Genomic DNA, 15231 nt, shown 5'->3' with positions numbered 1-15231 from the left:
TAAGCTTCCTAGAACATTTAAAGCTATGAAAGAGAGATGTAATTTCCAATTAGATGTAGTTGAAATAAATGTCTTAGAGGATCAATTCTTATAAGTATCTTACCCAGTGCTTTACACATGTAGAACCCAATGAATGTTCATGTTGACTATCTAGACAGAGCAGGATGGAATGAGGTATTGAGAGGGAAGCTATTTGTAGAGGTATACAAAGAAGTACCCATATGGGCAGTGTCTATAAAGTAATAGTTAAACAAACCACTAATTCTATTTTGATTCTTCTAAAAAATAAAATGCTTTCTTGGTCTGTATTATATTTATAGGCTGTTCGGGGCCCAAATGATAGTTATGCTATAAAAGAATCAGAAGTATATATCTCAGAGACTACAGAGAAAACACCAAAGCAGGACACTAATCAGACTTGTGATAAAGATGTTCAGCAGGACCTTTGTCTAGAAACTTCAGTCACTGAGACTGAGACTACCAGGCTCACAGGAGATGGGTGTGAAGAACAGCCTCCAAAGGTCAATTGTGAGGCACCAGCAGAGGACAAAAACCAAGACTATTCAGAGTGCATTTCTGAATTGTTTTCTACTCCCAATGTTTTAGTACCCATGGATGTTCTGGAAGATCAGGGGTCTATCCAGAATCTCCATTTGCAGAAAGATACATCAAATGAGAATTTAAGATTACTTCCTGAAGTAGAAGACTGGGACAAAAAAGTTGAAAGTTTGCTGAATGAAATTAAGGAGGCAGATTCAAAACTCAGTTTACAGGAGCTGCAGCTAAAGATCAAGATTGCAACATGTATAGAATTGGAAAAAATAGTCAAGCACCTCAAGAAGGAAGAAACTGACTTAAGTGAAAAATTGGAATCTCTTCCATGTAACCAGGAGGTATGTCCAAGAGTAGAAAGGTCAGATCTTGATTTTAACTTAGATATGGGAGACGATGAGTTGTTTCGTGAATCTACTAAAGATGATGCAGCCAACACAGAAGACAATTACAAGGAGAAGTTTCTTGATATGGAAAGAGAACTGACCAGGATTAAGTCTGAGAAAGCTAATATTGAGCATCACATTGTATCTGTGAAAGCTAACTTAGAGGTAGTTCAAGCAGAGAAGCTCTGTTTAGAAAGAGACACTGAAAGTAAGCAGAAGGTTATTGTTGACCTTAAAGGAGAACTATTTACAGTTATAAGTGAGAGAAACAGACTTCGTGAAGAACTAGATAATGTGTCAAAAGAAAGCAAAGCACTGGACCAGATGTCTAAAAAGATGAAGGAGAAAATAGAAGAGCTGGAATCTCACCAGAGGGAGAGCCTCCGTCACATTGGGGCAGTAGAGTCTGAGGTCAAGGACAAAGCAGAACTCATTCAGACTCTGTCCTTCAGTGTGGATGAGCTAACAAAAGACAAAGCTCATCTCCAGGAGCAGCTGCAGAATTTGCAGAATGACTCACAGGGATTATCTTTGGCAATTGGTGAGCTGGAAATCCAAATTGGACAACTGAATAAAGAGAAAGAATCACTAGTCAAGGAGTCTCAAAACTTCCAGGTCAAGCTGACTGAGTCGGAATGTGAAAAGCAGACCATCTCTAAGGCCTTGGAGGTGGCACTCATGGAGAAAGGTGAGTTTGCAATGCGACTGACCTCAACCCAGGAGGAGGTGCATCAGCTGAGACAAGGCATTGAGAAACTGAGTGTCCGAATTGAGGCAGATGAAAGGAAGCACCTCAGTGCTGTGGCGAAACTGAAGGAAAGCCAACGGGAAAGTGACTCATTGAAGGACAAAGTGGAAAATCTGGAGAGGGAGTTGGAGATGTCAGAAGAAAACCAAGAGCTGGCGATTCTTGATTCTGAGAATTTGAAAGCAGAGGTGGAGACCCTCAAGGCACAAATGGGTGAAATGGCCAAAAGCCTGAGAGTTTTTGAATTAGACCTTGTCAACGTTAGATCTGAAAGAGAAAATCTAGCAAAGCAGCTGCAAGAGAAACAAAGTCGAGTGTCAGAATTAGATGAACTGTGCTCTTCCTTGAGAAGTCTGTCAGAAGAGAAGGAGCAAGCAAGAGTACAGATGGAAAGAGACTCTAAATCAGCAATGCTGATGCTTCAGACACAGTTGAAAGAGCTCAGGGAGGAAGTAGCAGCCTTGTATAATGACCAAGAAACCTTAAAGGCCCAAGAACAGAGTCTAGACCAACCAGGGGAAGAAGTGCATCTCTTGAAAAGTAGTATTCAAAAACTAAAAGTTCACATAGATGCTGACGAGAAAAAGCAGTGCCACATCCTAGAACAGCTGAAGGAAAGTAAGCATCACGCAGACTTGCTTAAGGACAGAGTTGAGAACCTTGAACAAGAATTGATGCTCTCCGAGAAAAACAAAGAACACTTGATTTTCCAAGCTGAAAATTCCAAAGCAGAGATACAGACTTTAAAAACAGAAATTCAAACAATGGACCAAAACCTCCAAGATTTGGAGTTAGAACTTACTAATACAAGGTCAGAAAAGGAAAATCTCATGAAAGAACTAAAAAATGAGCAAGAGCAAATATCTAAATTAGAAACAATAAATTCTTCTATTGAAAGATTACTGAAAGATAAAGAGCAAGAAAAAGTACAGGTGAAAGAGGAAGCCAGAATGACAGTGGAGATGCTTCAAACTCAATTAAAGGAGCTAAATGAGACAGTGGTTTCCTTGTGCAATGACCAGGAGGCCTATAAGACCAAAGAGCAGAATCAGGGTAACCGAGTACAAACTCTTGAACTTGAGAAGGCTCAGCTGCTACAAGACCTTGGTGAGGCCAAGAATAAATACATTATCTTTCAGTCATCTGTAAATGCCCTCACTCAAGAAGTAGAAGCTGGCAAACAGAAACTAGAGAAGGAGGAGGAAGAGGTCAGGACACTGAAAGAACAACTTAAAGGTCAAGAGCAGCTTGTGTGTAAACTCGCCCGAGTGGAAGGAGAGCAGCAACTCTGTCAGAAGCAGAAACTAGAGCTGAGAAGTCTGACTATGGAGCTGGAGCAGAAGGTCAAAGTGCTGCAGTCTGAAAACGATGCGTTGCAGACCACCTACGAAGCACTGCAGAGTTCCTGCAAGAGTTTAGAAGGTGAACTTGGGTTGATAAAGATGGAGAAAATGGCCCTGGTGGAAAGAGTAAGTGCCATTACTTATCTTCATGAGGGGTATGATCAGGAGGGAGAGACTGTTTATATAGGCTTGACTACAGGGACATTGCATCAGCTCGGGCAGCAGTGACTGCTTTAATCTGCTTGTGAGACACATTCTTGTGAGTTAGATTAGGTTCACATCCTGGGTTTGATGTAGGTAGTTCTAGGTTTTTTTTTTTTTTTAAAGATGTATTTATTTTATGCATGTGAGTACACTGTCACTCTCTTCTGACGCATTACAGATGATGTGATCTCTAATGATCCCATTACAGATGGTTGTGACCCACCATGTGGTTGCTGGGAATTGAACTCAGGACCTCTGGAAGAGCAGCCAGTGCTCTTAACTGCTGAGCTGTCTCTCCAGCCCCCTAGCTCTAGGTTCTTACTATCTATAGTTAAGTTCATAATGGTGAAAATGGAGAACCACTGTGGCAAGGATGTAACAGATTAGGGTCAGAAGCTGTGCTCTGCCCTTCTTACCTTTAGAAAAAAGAATGCCTAAAGATATTGTAATTAGGACCAGTAGGACACTCCTGGCTTCCAGGGTGGGCTTGAGAAAAATTAGGCTGATCTATGAAAGGGATTCCTTCAAATTAAATGTCTTATTCATCAACTAATTAAAAAGGAATGTCTAGAAAATGAAGTCTATCACAACTATTTCCTAGGATTTGTGTAATTATGATCTTAAGCCTTAGCATGTATGATGGAATTAGTAGATCTAAGACCTGATAACAATCTAAGATGGTAAAAAGCTAAGACATTCCCTCAAAATATTCCCTACTGTTAATTTAAATGAAAACCTTTATGAAGGATCTTAAGAGTCAGGAATATTATCTTTTTTCTTATGACTGTCTTAAATCTTTGCTGAGGAAAAAAAAATGGAAGCTCACTAGTAGGTTTTGAAAATACCAGGTGAGTGGATTAGTTGTGGGGAATGGGTGGTCAGCCAGGTTCTATTTTCTTAAAGAAACTGCACGTCATAACCGTGGTTAATTGACTCATAACAGACCACCCAGAGCAAGTGCTGATGAGGGTTAAATTCCAGGTTAACACAATGACTGGGAAGGAAGCAGAGCTACAGAGGGAGCTGCATGACATGGAACAGAAAAGTACGCTGCTGAAAGAAGAGTACAGTAAAGAGAAAACCAGGCTAACGGAAGAGTTAGAGGTGGTGATGGAAGAGCTGAAGAACACCAAAGTAAGTTTCCCGTGGCAGAGTCCTTTGGCTCTGCTCACTGGGGATGCCTACTCTTCGGTTGTCTTTGTGAGACAGTTTGCAGTGTATCCCAGTTTGTTTCAACTTTTGGAACCCAAGCTAGTATGTTCAGGTCTGTAGCGATGCTTACCATGTGACACTTCATGAGCCTAGGAGCCATGAGAGAGATGCTTCTCTAGGAACCATGATCAGTGTCATGCTGAAAAGAATTCCAAACCACACTGGCTGTCGGGGAGACCTAAGGAGCTAAGTAGAGAGAGGGGGCTTATTTTATGCATCTGGAGATGTTATATTTTAAACATAACTGCACTGTAGGCTGCTTTAATATGTTTTAGTTGTTTTTCTGTATACTTGTAAAATGAAATTCAAGGTTTTACATGAAATTAACATCTGTTTTGTAGGTAGCACACCTTAAAAATGTGAATCATCTTGAGAAGGAATTTCAGCGTGCTCAGGGGAAAATAAAATTGCTGCTCAAATCCTGTAAACAGCTGGAAGGAGAAAAGAAAATGCTGCAGAAAGAGCTGTCCCAGCTTGAAGCTGCACAGAAGCAGAGAGCAGGTGGCTGGAGTTGGGGTGCTCAGTGTCCATGCTTAAATTGCTTCAGTGCTCTGTTCTGTGCTGAGTTCTTAAAAGTAGCTTAGTAGTTTCTTAGTAGTGTTTTCTCATTTCTGAACTGTGGTCTTAACCTTGTGTTGAGTAGGATTCAGAGTGAAGCCTACATTTCGAAATAGTTATCTCCCTGGGGAGAAACCTGATGATACCCTTTGCGAATGGATGCCCATAAAGAGTTTGCTGTTTTGGTAGTGTTTGAGTTTTTTCTTTTATTTCTTTTCTTTATTTTTGCTTATTGGTAATTAACCATGCCATTTTTATCCACCTATACTCTCTGCTTTCTCCATGAATATCCAGTGGCTAATATGTTTGGGAGGCTTCTAGAGTGTGGCAGGGTAGTTCAGTGGTCTTTTCTACTGAGAAGTATGATTGGAGTAGGTTTGGAGAACTTGAGAGTTTTCCTCATAAATCGATTGCCACCTCTGAGGCCCCTGCCTTGATGTGGTTCTTCTACATTTGTACCTACTTGTTCCTGTATTCTCTTAAAATGCCTTTACAGTCTTTAGCAACTGAAATTTTCATAGGCTGGCACCTGTCACCAAAACCATACAACATAGACTTTGTGATCAGTACTAAATTAGAGTGTTATTCATTTATGGCAGAAACAAGGGGTTGGGAAAAGAGGGATATAAAAAGTTAATTTACTTGACTCTTTTTTCTTTTTTTTTTTTTGGTTCTTTTTTTTTTTTTTCGGTGCTGGGGATCGAACCCAGGGCCTTGCGCTTCCTAGGCAAGCGCTCTACCACTGAGCTAAATCCCCAACCCCAATTTACTTGACTCTTGTAACTAATTCTATAAGGGAGGTTGGTTTTTATTGGGTGTTATGTTGATATGTACTAGACTGTTTCATACATGAACAGAATGTGGTCCTTAACCTCTGGAAAAGTCCAGAGAAGACTTAAAAATTACCTGCTGGGAGGTGTCCATTATTATCTGAGTAGCAGCAAGCTGTGTGACAGATGTCACTGTTTTCACAGGTTCTCTTGTGCATAGTAATGTGGATGAATTAATGACTGAGAACAAAGAGCTGAAAGAGACTCTTGAAGAAAAAATCAAGGAAGCAGATAAGTACTTGGACAAGTACTGTTCCCTTCTTATAAGCCATGAGGAGCTAGAGAAAACCAAAGAGATATTAGAAATACAAGTCGCTCGCCTCAGTTCACGGCAGAACAAACAGGATCTCCAGAGTTCTCCTTTGCTGAATTCTTCAGTTGCAGGACCATCTCCAAGTACTTCTGTCAGTGAGAAGAAGTCAACATCTGGCCTAAATAAAACTTTAGGCAAGAGGCAAAGGTCCAGTGGAATTTGGGAGAATGGGAATGGGACAGCACCTTCTACACCAGAGACGTTCTCTAAGAAAAGCAGGAAATCTGTCAGTAATAGTGCTCACCCTGCTGAGGACGAGGAAGAGACTGAGTTTGAGCCAGAAGGACTCCCAGAAATTGTTAAAAAAGGTATGCAGAGGTTGTACAGAGCGTACAGAATCACAGCGATGAGCATACAGCTCATGTGTAGACCAGGACGTAGCTCGAATGTGGCCCTTTGTTCAGTTCTCTGTGTAAACATGCAAAGTTTTGAGATTTCACATAGAATTGGCACCTGGAAAGATACAAATCTTTACTTCTTAGGTTCTTAAATACTGCACAATAGCCCATTGCCTGGAGAGACTAGTTCATTTTTAAATTGATGACATTATAAATCACTAAGGTTAACTACAGTACCACAGAAAGCTGGTAGATTTGGAAATAACTGCTAAGCATCCATTTAGAAATGCTGTTTTTCAATCAGCTTTTTCTTTCTTGGGACAAATGTGCTGGCGGACACTAATCTACTCCCCCTCCAAATCCCTCCCCCAGAAGGAAATAGTTTAGAACTTTCAAAGCTATTTGATATTGTTTCAGTCTCTAAAATCACAAGCAGACTTTTTTGTTCTATTAACTCTGTCTTATTTATTTATTTATTTATTTATTTATTTACTTTTATTTTTCTGATATTGTGAGACAGAATCTTACTGTGCAGCCCAGTCTGGTTTTGATCTTGAAGCATTTCTGTCTTAGCCTTATTGTGCTAGGATTATAGACATATACAATACCCCCCTTCAGTCATATAGTTTTATTTATTTATTTTGAAAATCTATAGCAGGTTGGATCTTGAAATCGAAGCTGATTAGAAGAGCTATGTTCTGAGTAACCAGTTTCAAAGTATGGCTAGCTATCACTCTCTAGTAGATTACTTATTTCTAAGCCTGTTAGTTAGATCTGAATGCAACTGTGGAGTACCCTGTGTTGTCTTTTTTGTTTGTTTGTTTTTTGGTTTTGTTTTGTTTTTTTTTAAGACAGAGTTTTTCTGTGTAAGATCCCTGGCTGTCCTGGGCTCAATTTGTAGATGAGGCTGGCCTCAAACTCATAGAGATCCACCTGCCTTTGCCTCCCGAGTGCTGGATTAAAGGTGTGCACCACCACGCCCTGGCCCCCTGTGATATCTTAGAGTGGTTTTGTGGCTAACCTTCTCCACTCCTGTCAGGTCAGTTGCTTTCCTGGGAGGAGACACTGTGAGCAGATACAAAGGCACTCTTAGGAAGTCCAGCCTGTGCTACCTGACTGCACTTGAGACTGGTGTCCTTAAGTCACTGTTGGTTTACATTGACTCTGAGACAAGAGCTGGCCTTCTCTCATCCTAGTTCATTTGTATTAAGTGTCCTGCCTGTCTTAGAAATGTAAGGTAATACAGCCATGTAGAAGAAGCAAATTTTTTTAAGGTATAGTGTCATTCTCCTTGATCCTTTTCCCGTTGTGTTTTTGAAATCTTTGCTCTTTCTAATACAGACTTACCTGTTAATTTTTCAATTCATCTGATGACTACCAAGGTAGTTATGAAGTCTAATACATTGTTTTCTATGGTGGGGGAAACTATGTTTTGTAGTTATTTTTACTGTTATTGAACCTTTGTACTCATGCACAACACCTAACCTCCATTGCTAACACAGCCAGCACAATCAAGCCGCTAACCAGTGCCATTACTGACAGACAGCTCTTTGGCCCTTAGGGTTTGCTGACATCCCGACTGGAAAGACAAGCCCATATATCCTTCGGAGAACAACCATGGCAACCAGAACAAGCCCCCGCCTTGCTGCACAGAAGTTAGTGGGATCTTCCCCAACTCTGGGCAAAGAAAATCTTGTAGAGTCCTCCAAACCAACAGCTGGTGGCAGCAGATCACAAAAGGTAACATGCGAATGTCATTTCCTCCCTGTTGTCCTGGAAAACTTAGCAGGCCTAAGGGTGGATATTGCAGTTTCTGACTCAGAAATGGGCAAGCCCAGGGATACACATCAGTTTCCTGAGGCCTAATCTTATCCTCTACTGAAAGGGAGAGAGGGCTACTATAAATAGCTTTCTGGGAAACCCCACACATTTGTCAGAGTTTCAAGCATGGCTTGAGTGCTTTATGGAGGTTGTTTTCCTTTGGGCACAGGCCTTGGTCACTGTTCTCTGTCAAAGCTCCTAATTCTCTATGGTTTGTATTCATTCACTGCATTGTGGAGAATATTTGCTTGGTCATTTTTATTTCTACTACTGTAATTCCTACTAGTAGCACCATTTCTGTCAGCAGTTATATGTGTTCCGCTAACTTTTAATTTTAAATCTCAGGTTTGCCATGAACTCACTGTGTAGCCAAGGCTGGCCTTGAACGTGTGATCTTTGTGCCTCTACCTCCCTGAGTGCTGGAATTAGAGATGTGCACCAACCTTCCCATTTATGCTTTGTGTAAGCCAGGCAAGCTCTCCGCTGTATCCCAACACCTTGCTTCACTCGGGCCTTATTTATTGTTCTCTTACACTGTAGTGCTCTTGAAATTACTTTAGTCCTAAGATTTTTATAAAGCTAAGAAACCGTCCTGTGAAGTCCCACAGAGCCTATCCCTTTTTCTTTTTTCTTTCATTAGGAATTGATGGTAAAGGCCGCTTACATGTGGTGTTCAGATTTTGTCACCTAGGAGAAAGGGTTTGCACACTAGGGGTCCCACACTCCACACTGCTGTCAAACCTGCTGGTACAGAGCAGTAGCCCTGGTTCCCTGCAGACTCGTGCTCTCTGCATCAGCTACCTGCAGTAGTTGGCACCAGCACTTATGAATTACAAAGCAGTTTTGTGCACTTGAATGGCAGGGGATCCTCTTAAAAAGAGACTTCATGATTAGATTCCCATTAATGAACCTAGCCTAGTCATCCTCAGTTTAAGTCAGCATTTTCTGAGCTCTCTGTTCGACTGAAGCCCAGTGCTCTGCCACTCAAAACTGGAAATCTGAGTTTAGGCAAGTCCTTATGTTACTTACTAATAAGTGGTGAGTTCAAGGAAGAGGGAAAGGGGTGCAGTGTATTGGATGCGGTATTCTGTTTATTGTGTCACCAAGATGAGGACGCCCAGGAAATCCTAGTCTGCTGGAGACAAAGGAGCTGCTGTTTATACACTTGGTTCCCTGAATAGTGCTGCTTGGTGGGCTGGCCTCTGTAAATTGTAAGGCCGCTATGGATGGTTCGAGGCGGAGGATGGGGCCAGTTGGCAGCTCTTTGAGGATGTTGCATTTCCCCTGCTAGTAGGATTCACTTCCGCCAGGTCACCACATCTGTCCTTTCCACTCTGGCTACAGACATCACTGGGAGGATGGGTAGTGGCACTCACTGTCTCCTAGACACAGGGCCTGGCCAGGCTGTGGACCATCCAGAACACACTGTCCACAGGAGCATCACACACAGTGTGGCCAACTCAATTCCATGTCAGAAATGAAGTCTGAGGGGAAAGCCAAGGAATGCGCTGCATGTAGTAGTCTTTTTGTTAGGCCTTGCTGTCTCAGTTCCTCCTCTCTGTGTGACCCACCATTCTCTTTCTCCTTCCCACCTATATACTGAGTACCCTGTGACTCTTGGTTCAAGGGAGACCTTGTCTTGGTGTCATTGCTTCTCTTTAAAAGAAAAGAAACGGCATCACCAACAACCCTATTTTCCCTTCAGCTTTGCACCAACTCCTGGTCCTTAGCTGCTGGTTTTTCAGTGTCTTGTGCACATGATCTGAGATAAGAGCAGGCTTTCAAGGGATTTGATTCTGTTTACTGCATTTTCTGGGATGCACAGAATCTTAACTGCCACGAAAGCCACATGCTATCTGTAGAAAGAATGTACATGGAAAAATAATCTCCATTCTTGTTTTTGTTTCAGGATCTTTAGAACCTAGAACTCTTACTTAGGGAGTGTCTGTTGTACAGTTATTTTTGGGACACCACACTGAAGACCAATCTGTACTTGCAAAGTAGCCTTTCTTTTTAAACTTTTATTATCCTTTTCTTCTGAGGGAGGGGGTAAAATGCAATACTATGTAGCATTGTTGAACATATAGCTTCATGCATTTATGTAGATTTTCTACCACTGAGCTACCCCAGCCTTCTTTTTAATTTTTGTTTTAGGATAGTGTCTCACTAAGTTGTCTGGCTATTCTGAATTTGCCCTATAGCAGGTTCAAGCAGACCTTGAACATTGCCATCTTCTTCCCTTAGTCTCTTGAGCATCTGGGATCCAGGCCTGGGCCACTGGGACCACTAAATGGCTGGTTTTGTTGTTTTGAGCTTCTCAGTATTGTGCAGGCTAGTCTTGAACTCTTGGTCTCAACTGATCTCAATGTCTCTCATCTTGCTGCCCTATTTTCTTCTGAAGGGTTTGTACTTGTAACTTGCATTCTTGCCTTTAACTTTTTGTAGTTCCTTGTCCTCACCTTATTTTGGGACAGGGTCTCTTATTGATCAGAGCTTCTTAGAATAGGCGATTTAGCCGGCAATCCCTGCCGTGCTGTCATGTCTCAGATGTACACATAGTAGGTCCTAAGGTTTACAGTGTAAGCACTGTGCTAACAGCCTGGTTGGTCCCTAGCCCTTCTTATCCAATTCTCATCCTCGTATATCCCCACTGTTCTGTATGTCATATGCTTTGACTCAGCACCTATAGATCGACACTTCAGTATGGGTCCTGGGTGTATGACCTGTTGTAAATACAGTGTTTTCCTCTGAAGTCAGTTATCTGCATTCGATTGCACTTACTGTGACTACCGCGGACTCGGGACTTATGAGGCAGGTTTTGGTTCTCAGGGATTTGCTGTGCATTTACCATGTAATCAGGTGCATTGTAGGTGCTAAAAATGAGTGTAGGTAAATTAGACACAGCCTCTGCTTTCAAACGTTGGCCTTCGGTTCTGAGTGCCACGCTTGCTTGAGAGCGGGGCTCTGGCCATCAGTGATGTCCAGAGAAGTCTGAGAGTTATTATAGGTTGTGTCTGATGTTTTAAAGTCCTGTTAGGTGGCTCCTGCTTTCAGGGAGGCAGATAATAAGATTGTAGTCCCTCCCACAGAAGAGCCAACCCCAGGTGATGGCTGCTGACCACTCTTGAAAGTGTGACCAGACCTGACTGTACAGACCTCTTGAGTCCACCATAGAAGAGGCTGAAGTAGGAGGATCACAAGTTCAGGATCTCTGGCCTATAAAGTAGGGTCAGGGCTAGCCTGGGCAACATAGTGAACCTCTATCTCAAATCTACAGTAAAAACAGGGCTGAGAATGTAGTTCACTGGTGGGTCACTTGCCTCACACATGCAGTGCCCTTTGTTCAGTCTCTTATAGAACAAAACAGTGAGAACCACCGGAAAATAAGGATGTGTTTTTGAACCCTAACAGATTATGTATCTTGCAGGTCAAGGTTGTTCAGGAGAGCTCAGTGGATGCACATGCTGTCTTCCAGGAACTCCCAGCAAAATCTCTCACAGCCAGTAATATGCCTGGGAGAAACTCCACAGAGAGCCCCAGGGAGGGCCTGAGGGCCAAGCGGGCCTGCCCTGCCTCCAGCCCAGCCGCTGGGCCTGACCCCATGAACAACGAAAACTGCCGGGTCCAGTGAGACGTCCACTCAGCGTTCTGGAAAGTGGCAGAATTCAGAGGAACCTGTCTGTGAGGACTTGTTTTGAGCCAAGGACATGTTATCTGTCTCTAGAGAATACCTGCTGTTTGTGTGGTGTTCAAGTCTCCCATACGTCAGACGCAAACGTTTGAAAGCACCTACTACCCTAGCCCTTCTTCTTCTTCCTTCCCTACCCCTAATAGTCCTGATTCGTAACCTCGAGTGTAAATAGTGGAGAGCTGGAGAGTTCGCTGCAGTTAAACGGGAAGCACCATAACGATTTGTGTGTGGACTTTACACTCCGTGCTGCAATGATTTGATTAGGATCTTCCTGTTTAGAACGTTAGGCATCAGATCATTGTAGATCAAGAATTGGAGCTGAGTTAAGTGAGGAGAGCCTATGTGCATGTGGTGTGGCCCTCTCCTCAGTGTGTTTCATAACCTCCTGCTCACGTAACCTGTGCGTACCGTGTGGGGAGTATTGCAGTGAGCACTCACGCCTGCTTAGTGGGATTGTACAGACACCTTAGTGGTGGTGTAGATGATGTTAACTGTCACTGCTGTCCTGTTAAAGTCATCATAGTTCTTTTGGTATATATTTCTGTGTCTGGTGATATATTGAAGTATGTTCTTTTTTGTAAAAAGTTATTTCCTAAATATAAAAACATTATGACTAGCACCACTGTGTCATGTCTTCTTAACTAAAACCACCTCTCATAAAAGAAAACATGTATGAACAAATGATACAGTTTTTTGAATGTGTGACACTAGTATACTCACTGAACGTGAGACATACTGGAATGTTGGTCATACAGATGGTTTGAGAATAGGGATGTTTTAAATTCTGATGTCTTGTGCTCATTAAATATCACTAGCAAAGGTACAAGAGTGAAGTTACCCCATCTGTCTGTGGATAATAGGGCTTGAAGAGATGACGGCATTTTGACCCATATCAAATAAAAACACTTGACTGAGCCTCTTGAATAAAGGTTAAAAAGTTTTTTCAGGCTTTAAGTTAGAAGATGATTTGTTCTTGGCTTTCATTTCAGGTTGGGATCAAATTTTCACACGGTCATTTTAGATTTGAAAACTGTCTCCTGCGGATGGCTCCACTGTGGGAGATAAACCACTAGCATTGACTGAATGATATCCATCTCCTGAAGGTGAAGCTCTGCTCTCTCAGCTTGCTCCTGTCCCAAGGCCACCGTGTGCTGGAGGTCAGGCCAGCAGCTTTAAGGGAGGGCTCCCGAAGGTGCGGGGTGTGGCCCAGTGCTTTCCAGCATCCTTAGGAAAGTTGTCCTTTGTTACAGGTCTGCCACAGCTCCTTTGTGACGTGGGACGCTTTCATTACTTAGAAGCAGTGGGTTCATCGTTTGGTTGAGTGCCAAGCGAAGGGTGAAGATCAGTTTCTTTCTTGTTGCAAAAGAGGAATATGTTGAAGATGGTTCTTAGAGCAGGTCTAACTAGAAAGTAAAAGGCTTTCATTGGTGAAATCCCAGTCATTATGTGTGACACATTTCTGAGCATGTCCTGTATAGGGTGGAAGTGTAATGACAGTTTTATCCTGTAGCCTGGCAGACACAGAACTCGCCTGCCTCCTGCCTCTGTCTCCCAAGAACTGGGATTAAGTGCATATGCCAACAAGCTTGGTATGGCAGTATTTGACTTTTTTTTATTGGATATTTCTTTAATTACATTTCTTTCTTTTTTTTTTCTGAGTTTTAATTTCTTTTTTTTTCTCCATCTTTATTAAATTGGGTATTTCTTATTTACATTTCAATTGTCGTTCCCTTTTCCGGTTTCCAGGCCAACACCCCCCTAACTCCTCCCACTCCCCTTCCATATGGTTGTTCCCCTCCCTATCTTCCCCCCAACAATCACTGTTCAGTCTTGGCAGGACCAAGGGCTTCCCCTTCCACTGGTGACCTTACTAGGCTATTCATTGCTACCTATGCAGTTGGAGCCCAGGGTCAGTCCATGTATAGTCTTTGGGTAGTGGCTTAGTCCCTGGAAGCTCTGGTTGGTTAGCATTGTTGTTCTTATGGGGTTGCAAGCCCCTTCAGCTCTTTCAATCCTTTCTCTAATTCCTCTAATGCGGGTCCCATTCTCAGTTCAGTGGTTTGCTGCTAGCATTCACCTCTGTATTTGACATGCTTTGGTTGTGTATCTTAGGAGATAATTATATTCGGTTCCTGTCAGCATGCACTTCTTAGCTTCATCAATCTTACCTAGTTTTGGTGGCTACATATATATGTATGGGCCACACGTGGGGCAGGCTCTGAATAGCCATTCCTTCAGTCTCTGCTCTAAACTTTGCCTCCAAATCCTCTCCTATGGATATTTTTGTTCCCCCTTTTAAGGAATGAAGCATCTGCATTTTGGTCATCCTTCTTGAGCTTTATGTGGTCCATGGATTGTATCTTGGGTAATTTGAGCTTTTGGGCTAATATCCACTTACCAATGAGTGCATACCATGTGCGTTTTTCTGTGATTGGGTTACTCACTCAGGATGATATTTTCTAGTTCATTCCATTTGCCTATGAAATTCATGAAGTCATTGTTTTGGATAGCTGAGTAGTACTCCATTGTGTAGATGTGCCACATTTTCTGTATCCATTCCTCTGTTGAAGGGCATCTGGGTTCCTTCCAGCTTCTGGCTATTATAAATAAGGCTGCTATGAACATAGTAGAACATGTGTCTTTGTTGTATGTTGAAGCATCTTTTGGGTATATGCCCAGGAAAGGTATAGATGGGTCCTCAGGTATTACGATATCTAATTTTCTGAGGAACCTCCAGACTGATTTCCAGAGTGGTTGTACCAGTTTGCAATCCCACCAACAATGGAGGAGAGTTCCTCTTTCTCCACATCTTCACCAGCATCTCCTGTCACCTGAGTTTTTTATCTTAGCCATTCTGACTGGTGTGAGGTGGTGTCTCAGGCTTGTTTGATTTGTATTTCCCTGATGACTAAGGATGTTGAACATTTCTTTAGGTGCTTCTCAGCCATTCGATAATCCTCAGTTAAGAATTCTTTGTTTCGCCGTGTACCCCATTTTTAGTAGGGTTATTTGGCTCTCTGGTGTCTAACTTCTTGAGGGTTTTTTGTATATTTCGGATATTAGCCCTCTATTGGATGTAGGATTGGTAAAGATCTTTTCCTAATCTGTTGGTTGCCATTTTGTCCTAATGACAATGTCTTTTGCCTTATAGAAGCTTTGCAGTTTTATGAGGTCCCATTTGTCGATTCTTGATCTTAGAGCTTGAGCCATTGGTGTTTTGTTCAGGAAAATTTTC

At 42.3% G+C, this 15231-nt stretch overlaps 1 protein-coding gene across 1 annotated transcript in view; it reads left to right on the top strand.

The window, feature by feature from the left end:
• Positions 1-12920, top strand: part of Cenpf (centromere protein F) — a 45719-nt gene extending 32799 nt beyond the window's left edge. The window contains exons 13-18 of the mRNA XM_032915140.1: positions 321-3155; positions 4215-4367; positions 4787-4946; positions 5978-6454; positions 8046-8224; positions 11733-12920. Coding sequence (XP_032771031.1) covers positions 321-3155; positions 4215-4367; positions 4787-4946; positions 5978-6454; positions 8046-8224; positions 11733-11936 — 4008 coding nt within the window. The 3' untranslated portion in view covers positions 11937-12920. The remainder of the gene's footprint in view (positions 1-320; positions 3156-4214; positions 4368-4786; positions 4947-5977; positions 6455-8045; positions 8225-11732) is intronic.
• The last annotated feature ends 2311 nt before the right edge of the window (positions 12921-15231 follow it).

The sequence above is a fragment of the Rattus rattus genome, chromosome 10 (genome assembly GCF_011064425.1).
Source record: "Rattus rattus isolate New Zealand chromosome 10, Rrattus_CSIRO_v1, whole genome shotgun sequence".
NCBI lineage: Eukaryota > Metazoa > Chordata > Mammalia > Rodentia > Muridae > Rattus > Rattus rattus.
Note: the sequence above shows the minus strand (reverse complement) of the source record. Positions and strands in the feature narration are given on the sequence as shown.